Below are 8502 nucleotides of genomic sequence, written 5' to 3'. Positions count from 1 at the left end.
TCGAGCTTGCACCGCACACACACTTTTAACAAGTCGCTGTAATAGCCCCAGCCTCCCACAGCACTCTCTCATAATGACACTATCCCTTTAGGCGTCAACAGAGCTGAGACAAAGCGCCGGTGTATTTGGGGTAAACACATGGCTCCGGCAGCTCGGAAGATGACAGAACGATAGGCCGGCGTTAAAGATATAGACTGATGGAACAGCTCATTATTATTTATGTGTTTGATTTATGTAAGCACAGAGGGGGGTAAAGGGGTTGAGTTGTGAAATTTTAAAGTCTATGACTGTTTTAGCCTGACATAGATCAGGTCATAAATAAGAATGCACATCGTAAGAGCACAGCTGATGTTATGTTAGAGTACATGAAGATCTAATCAGACCAAATGAATAGATTTTCTGCTCATTTCTGCTTCTGTTTGGAGGCTGATTTCTCTTTGGCGGCCATTAAACTGAAGTGACGAAGTTCATCCACTTTTTATTTATGGCCAAAAATGCTCACGTCAGTCAGTGCTGTCGCAGGATCAAGTGGGAGCCTTCATCGCCAGCTGATGACATCACCTGCATGATTTAATGATGGCAGCTCAAAGCAGCCGATTACAGGATGGAGATAAATCTGCTCTGCATGTTCACACACATGCACATACATACATACATACACAATGTACACCTCATCAGCTCCCTTTGGCTCTAGCCTGACATCTAGCGACACAGGCTGTAATGTGATTCTACATGACATGGACATGTTAACATAATGGGGCTGTAGAGGAGGAGGAGGAGGAGGAGGAGGAATGCGTGCATTGTGGAGCTGTGTGGAGCAGGAAGCCGCTGGAGTGACTTTGTTATTTCCATGCGGCCCTGATACATAATTCTACACACTTTCATAATATTCTTAATTATTGGTTTTCAGGTTTCTGGTTCACCATAATGCACTGTACAGAGTGTAAATAAAAACACCTCACTTGCATCTGTTTATAGTGCCCGCTGCAGTGATGTAATGATGTGAGCCCTGTTGTAATGATTTGTGAATAACAGGTTGGGTGAGCTGTGTTTGGGTGGGTTTACTCTCCGCGACATCCCTGCTCACCACACTGGAGTCTGACTAACACAACATGTTGTGGGTGCTTTTGTGTTTTCTCAGCACTTCCTTTGCCCCCCCTCCATTACACATCATCTAAATTTAGTCAATACTCATCCACATGAAAGTAATGAAGTTCTAAGTATATCCTTGCAAGCTTCCCCTTGCAGCCGGGTAAAGGACACTGTGTTCCTCTAAAATACACACACACGCACACACACCAAGTTCGTCTTTCTTCCAGTGGAGTCTAAAAGGAATGAGGTCAGACACACCGATCCTCATTGCACATTATTATTATTATTGCCCGTTTTTTTTATTCAGCCAATGGAAGGCCAGGGGGAGTGGCTTGACTGAAAAATCAGGATGGAGACAGACGCTGATTGGCTCTTATATCTCGCGATGAAGCTATAAAACGGCGAGGTTCTCGTTGTTGTGTTTACAGTAATATTACAGAGCGCTCAGGAAACAGGGAGACTATGAGAAAGCGCAGCCGCTCCATTCAGCCACATGGTTCCTCAACCGCACAGACAAGCTGCGCTGCAGACAGCCAGGTTCACATAAGGGACTTGCACTGCTGTTCTTGCCCACAGTGGCGCGTTTTGAATCTTGCAGGGCGAGTTTTCAGCCGCACAGGCAGTTGAAAGTTGCTGTTAGTTTCGGGATTTATGTTTTGTTTCCGTGAAGCGCACTGGTGAAAGTTGAGAGACCAGGCGTCTCCAAAAACGGGCTGAACTGAGAAGAAGAGACTTGGATGAACTTTTTAGAGCTGTATTCAGCTGCGCTCTGGCTTTTAAAGCGCCTGAAATAAGAAGAAGTGAGGAATATTTTTCTGTGAGCGCCTGATAGGCATTTTTACGCACTCGAACTTTGTCAAAGCGCTGCGCTGAGCAGTGTTTCCAGACTCTTGGAGGAAAGGATGGTGCAGCACATGAGCCAGACAGAGAGCGCCCACGCTCATTCCCCCGGCGGGGACTCCACGGACACGGGAGAAATGGACTTGGAGATGGATGCGTCTCCGACCCCCGAGTCCCCCTCCTCCGGGGAGCGCAGCGACTTGGCGTGGTGCAAAACTCCGACGGGGCACATCAAGAGACCCATGAACGCGTTCATGGTCTGGTCCCAGATTGAGAGGAGGAAGATTATGGAGCAGTCGCCGGACATGCACAACGCAGAGATCTCCAAGCGGCTGGGGAAGCGCTGGAAGCTGCTGAAAGACACAGACAAGATCCCGTTCATCCGCGAGGCGGAGCGGCTCAGACTCAAACACATGGCCGACTACCCAGACTACAAGTACCGGCCCAGGAAGAAAGTCAAGTCGGGAAGCGGAGCGAGTAAGCAGGCGGACCGCGGGGAGAAGAGCGGGGAGCGCAGCGCCAAAGCCGGTGTGAAAAGAAGCCCCGCGTCCAAAGGAGTGAGCAGGACGCACAAGCAGGGGGGCATGAAGAGCGCTGCGGGGCAGGACTATGCGTCTCCCGGTGACCACCAGGCGCTCTTCAAATCCAGGTCAGTGTCTGGCGCAAGGCAGATCCCGGAGAAGCGCACCGGTGAGGCGAGGCGCGGCCACATGTTCGGCGGGGCGGGCAGCCTGGAGAGCGGACCTCCCTCCGTGGGAGTCCCGGCCAGTCCCACCCTGAGCAGCTCGGCAGAGTCCAGCGACCCGCTCAGCCTGTACGAGGAGCAGAGCCCGGCGGCCAGCGAGTCATCACACACCGCGCGCCTCAGGTACTCTCGCGCCTCCTCCCCAACACCGTCAGCCTCTCACTCTTCTTCATCTGTGTCATCCTCATCATCAGATGAAGAGTTTGAGGACGAGCGGCTCGACCTGAACCCGAGCCCTGGGTTTGAGAGCATGTCCCTGGGCGGAATGGGCTTCTCCGACGCAGAGCTGGACCGGGACTTGGACTGGAGCTTCGGGGAGTGCGGGGCGGGATCTCACTTCGACTTCCCCGACTACTGCACCCCGGAGGTCAGCGAGATGATCTCAGGAGATTGGCTGGAGTCCACCATCTCCAACCTGGTGTTCACCTACTGAAACGGACCACGGTGGAGAGGAACCGCGACGTCCCCCCACGTTTTGAACTGTTCAACCCCCCACCCCCGACAGGCGTGTGCGTCCAGACCACAATATTTCCGCCATTCTTTCACTAAATAAGGGAGAGTGAAAACAGGAAAGAAAAGGTGGCCTGTGTGCGCGTTGAAGCCCAGGTACGCGCCGCTCACAGACTTGGACAGCGCTCCGTGTGCTTGACGGGAACGCGCAGACGGGGGAAATGCTTAGTTTGCATTTGGACACGGAGGAGGAGTGAATGTAAGCAGAGAGCAGTGAAACACACGGACTTCAGCTCAAGTGTTCAATCCAATCCGCAGAGGATGAGGACTGAGACTGAACTTTGAATCTTGATGTTATTTTGGGTCTGGAGAAGGGGCATTTACTGGAGAGCTCGTCATGTTGGGTTTTGTTTAAGAAATAGCCAATTCACATTGACCATCAAGTTGCTATTCAGGTGTAGTTTTTTTCCAAACTCAAAATAGTTTCAATATCAACACGCATGCCCTCCGAGATAAGGAGGATTTTGTTGTTGTTAAATGCGTAAAAATGTTCATTGCTGCGTAATTACGCAATTTGTGTGACCATAGGACACAATTCACTATCACCAGCTTCTCTTTCAACGGCAGGACTTAAAACAAAGACTGACTCGAAACTTCAGAAACCCTTTTCTGAACCTTTTTAAACACTGCACAATTCAGGACCAATGTTCCCCGACGCGCATCCTTTTCTGCCTAGTGCTTCAACTTTGTAGTTCCTCTGTGTCAGATGACGTTTTTTATATTGATGTATTTATACCGGCCAAACTTTTTTATACATAGAAGTATTGTCCTCGTACAGGTCTCGTTTGTGTTTGTGCACATACACCTGTCTGTATCCAGCGCGGAAGGGCTAGAAGTGTATCTTATTTAAAAATGTCTGACGTCTCTCACTTTTAAGGAGATTTGAGTGTGTCATGATTTTCTACTTGTATTTTTGTACAAAATCTATAGAAAGGGTTTTTTTCAGGCGAGTGGGTAGCCTACAACATTGTTGTTTGGATCTACATTGGTGTTTAGACGTGCAGAGGGGGGGTTGTTTGGCACAATCTGACCTCACACAGTGTTTACAGTATTTACCCACATGCTTCTTAATGGCACAGTGACTCCAGTTTCACCAGCCAAGTAAACAAAGCACCACTGAGGCTCCCAGTCTGAGTGGTGACTGTTTCCAGTACACATGATAGACCTAAAGTATATGAGTGAAAGATCCCAGAGAGTCACTGTTTGGATAGAGCTAATACCTCTGTGTGCTTTTTATCAAGATAAGTTTTATTTGAACCACTGGATGGAATTTCACACTCATTCCACTTTGCCTAGACTTTGGAGGGAGGAAGATGTATGAAGTGCTTCATCTGTTATTGCGCAAATTGCATCAAAAAAATAGTATTTAACCTTTCTGTACCTGTTGGCTAAGTATAGCAGGCTAATTGTTTTCCTATATTATGGCATGGCAAATAGCATTTGTATTTCAGATTCAGGTATATGTAGCTATAGCTGTTGTGTTTAAGATTTTTAAAAGAATAATAACATGAAGATATTTATGTAAACTGACTGTACTATAAGCAAAGATTGTGTGTTTTATGTATGATGATGATCAACGACAGGCACTAGGACAGCCATCTTTGGACATCCTTATGTTGAAGATGATTGTGGTCCAGGAGTTTCTTTTTTATTTTATTTTTTACCTTTGAGACATCTTTTCTATTGTCCTTTTTCTTTTTTCATTTGTGCAATATGCTGTGTATGATCATGTTTTGTCCAATCATGCCAATATCATTTGATGTTTATAGCTCAAAAACCAGCCAATGTTTGGGTCAATCACTGCCTCTCAGACCTCTGTACAGATTGTCGTTTTTTATTTGTTTTTCTTTTCTTCCAAGAAGGAAATAAAATCAGCTGGAACTGAAAAGTAAAAGTGTTTTGTTTCTTGTGATTTATTCATCCTCTGATCATTTGTAAAAGAGCTGAAGTAAGCACCATCAACAGTTTTATGTTGCACAGTGTAAAATATGAGGAGGTCACCGGCGCAGTCACACATAGTAAAGCCCTCTTTCCAAAGCATTCTCAAAAAAAGGCGAGCCTTCATTATCACATTCCCTAGCTGAGCCTAATTCAAAAGACCCAATCAGATGTTGGATGTTTACACACTGTTTGTGCATACATGCATGCGTGCGTGTGTTTGCTGTAGGTAAGTGTGCAGCTGCAGACTGTAAATCAATAGCCAGCCAGTGAATCGATAGGAGTGGTCTCTTTCTCCCTCTCTTACTCTTACTGATTCTACACGTGCAGAAAACGTGGCTGCCATGGAAACACTGTATCCAAGAGAGAGGCTGCAATCCGCCGTGTGTGTGTGTGTGTGTGTGTGTGTGTGTGTGAGGGATAAGGGACACAGACTGATCCATCAGGGTGGGGTAGGGTAGGTGGAGGGGGTGTCAGACATTTCTGCAAGGCATGACTGGAATAAAGGAGGATGAGGAGGCGTGTGTGTCTGTCTGTGGGTTAGGGTGGGTGGGTGTGTGTGCCTATGGGAGGGAGAGAGGGAGGGAGGGAGGTAGGTGAGGGTGCAGAGGGGGGTGTTCGTCTGTCCTGGTGGATCGTGCAGGAGACTGCTCCCCAATCCAATTAATTCCTTCTGGATGCATTCATTTGTCTAGTTCATCTGACGAGAGAGAGAGACAGGAAAAAAGAGAGAGAGACCCCTAAGGTACAGTATTTAGTGTGTATCAATTTACGCCCTATTCCACAAGAGACATTGGTAATTATTTCCATCTCTCTCTCTCTGTCAGGAGAGCAGGGTCGTCTCCAGCTTTCCTCTGACATGTCGGGCTGGGTAATGAGAAAGATAAGGCATGGTCATTACACACGCCATCCCGAAGACGAGACGCTGGACCCCAGATGTCTGCAATAAGCTTGACATCACACAGGAAGCGGTGTGTGAGGTGTGTTTGAGGTGTCCCTGTTTTTAGGGGGGAAAAAATCACCCCAGAGTCTAATGGACACTGGGAGATAAAAAGATGTAGATGCTCTCCTCACACTCACACACTGACCCACATAAAGACGCAGTGCATGAGTGTAAACAGATTAATTCAGGAGAGGACCGGAGGTTCCTGTACTGACCTTCATGACTGATTGCAACAGCTTATTTGTGTGAGTCTGAGGAGGATTAAGTCAACGTGTCTGCTTAAAATACAAATCAAAAACACAAGTCCAGTTCTATTAGTGTGTTGGAGTCACTCTGTAGCAGAATTAATCTATTTACAACTATAACAACTTTAACTGTTTGAGGTGACGAATGAAAAAAGAAAAATATTAGTCTTACACTGATAGTGTGTTTTGTTCCACAATCACGATGAAGGTGCAATTCTGAGGTATTTGTACTTGAGTATTTTTATTTTCTGCCATACCTGTACTCCATTATTTCAGAGGGGAGTATTGTATCCCCATCACATTACATTTTAGATTAAGTTTTTGCATTAAAAACATATAATAGGTTTATAGAATACGGTGCATTTAAAGATTAAACTGGTAGCTCCTGAACTTTTTGGCTTGTGACCACTAACATATCTATGAGCTGTTAACAGTTCCACCAAAGACACATTTCCCCTCTAAAAGTAGTTTAGTTTAAATAACTGTTTGAGGCAGAAAGAGGTGAATTTTTAATCATATTTTACAGGAGAAAAAAAAGAAAAAAAAAGAAATATACTTTTGTGTAGCAGAACTTCTCTACCCCATTAGTCATCTCACGACACCCTGTATTTATGTTGTGACCCTTTGGAGGGGCTCGACCCCTTGGTTGGGAAACAATTGCACTAATTGCATATAAAGTAGTTAAAACAAGCAACAACTAATTTGCTCCTGTGACAATATATAATATCATTTATAATAATATATCACAAGGGCAATAATTCTGCAGAACGGATACTTGTAATACTTTAAGTAAATTTGTACTCATAATACTGTTTTCTTTACTCAATTCAATGCAGGACTGACCTATAATGGAGTATTTTTAGATTGTTGCATTGGTACTATTACTTAAGAAAAGAATCTGAATGCTTACAATACGTTCCACAATGGTGATAAATGACTCAATTTTGCTTAATTAAACGTTATCACTGTATGTTCCTATTGCCTTCTCTGGAAGTCATATGTCTGGTGTTAGCAGCCATGAGTTAATTGTGACCCTATTTGAAAAAAAAAAATAAAAAAATCTATGGCACCTATATCATTTGCTGAGCTTTGTAGTAAGTACAACCATGTACAAGAAGCACAGCATCAGAGTCCCCAGGAATATCACAGTGATAACATATAAGGTAAACATTAGGTGCCAACAGATCTCACTGCTGGGCTGATACACTCTAAGTCCCTGTGGAAACATTATAGGAATGATATAGAATATTATATTGATAGTAGAGAAGATAGAAATACCATTAAACGCACTTTTGGACATCACAGACGCACTCACAGTCCCCGCAGGAATAACAACACAGAAGCTTTATAGTGATTTCTCGCACGCTGCCGGTGAAGTTGAAGGCGGGACACAAAGTCATAAGGCATGCACAGACAAAGAAATATACAAACACCGCTGTCATGGGCATGCAGCCCAACTTTGTCTCATTGATTTCCAGGATTTGCGCTCCTGCCGTCTTTTGCAGCTTGGAGGACACACATAGATAGTTGGCAAAGAATTCATCCGATAGAAGTTTTGGGGTGAGAAGTTTGAGGAGTGAGACTAAACTTTTATCCCGAGTCATGTGTCAGCGTTATGAGTGGAGACAAAGGAAAGGGAGTGCGACCCGGGATGTTTGTGCGTAAGGTTCGGAGAAATGGAATCAGCAAGAGGTGGAAGAAAGCAGGACTTTGGCAGGTAACCACCTCTTTACTATTAACAAGGTGGTGTAATACTTTTATTATAAAGCAATATGTGGGGGAGGTGATATGTTATTTATTCTTTGTGTCACCAAAGTTTCTTTGTATAGAGATATCTGTCAAATGACTGATACGAGCTTCTCTGGCTTCGAAGTTAGTAAAGAAACATTTTATTTCAAAGGAGGGACTGCGAGTTTTTATTGTTCTATAAAAAAGTGCTGTAAAGATAGTTTGTGGGAGATCCGAGGATGTCTGATATTAAATCTGGACTATAAATGTAACTTCTGCCAGGCTCGATTCAGCGGCTGTCTACAAACTAAACCAGAAACGACTGCAAAGGTTCGTCCAGTTGATCATTGTGACAATTTAATGCTGTTTGGAGCCGCTGCTGACTGCTGACTGCCCAAGTTCAGCACAGCAAGGGCTGGACAGCGGCTGTCTGGATATATGTGTGTGAGAGTGTGTGTGTG

At 45.0% G+C, this 8502-nt stretch overlaps 1 protein-coding gene across 1 annotated transcript; it reads left to right on the top strand.

Annotated features, from left to right (window-relative positions):
• The first annotated feature begins 1501 nt into the window (after positions 1-1501).
• Positions 1502-5081, top strand: sox4a (SRY-box transcription factor 4a). Its single transcript, XM_035681160.1, has one exon. It carries the CDS (start codon positions 1995-1997, stop codon positions 3108-3110), a length of 1116 nt encoding a protein of 371 aa, XP_035537053.1. The 5' UTR covers positions 1502-1994; the 3' UTR covers positions 3111-5081.
• The last annotated feature ends 3421 nt before the right edge of the window (positions 5082-8502 follow it).

The sequence above is a fragment of the Morone saxatilis genome, unplaced genomic scaffold (genome assembly GCF_004916995.1).
Source record: "Morone saxatilis isolate NCDOM2014 unplaced genomic scaffold, NCSU_SB_2.0 Contig9, whole genome shotgun sequence".
In the NCBI taxonomy this organism is placed as follows: domain Eukaryota; kingdom Metazoa; phylum Chordata; class Actinopteri; family Moronidae; genus Morone; species Morone saxatilis.
The sequence above is the reverse complement of the archived record's forward strand: the minus strand, read 5'-3'. Positions and strand labels throughout refer to the sequence as shown.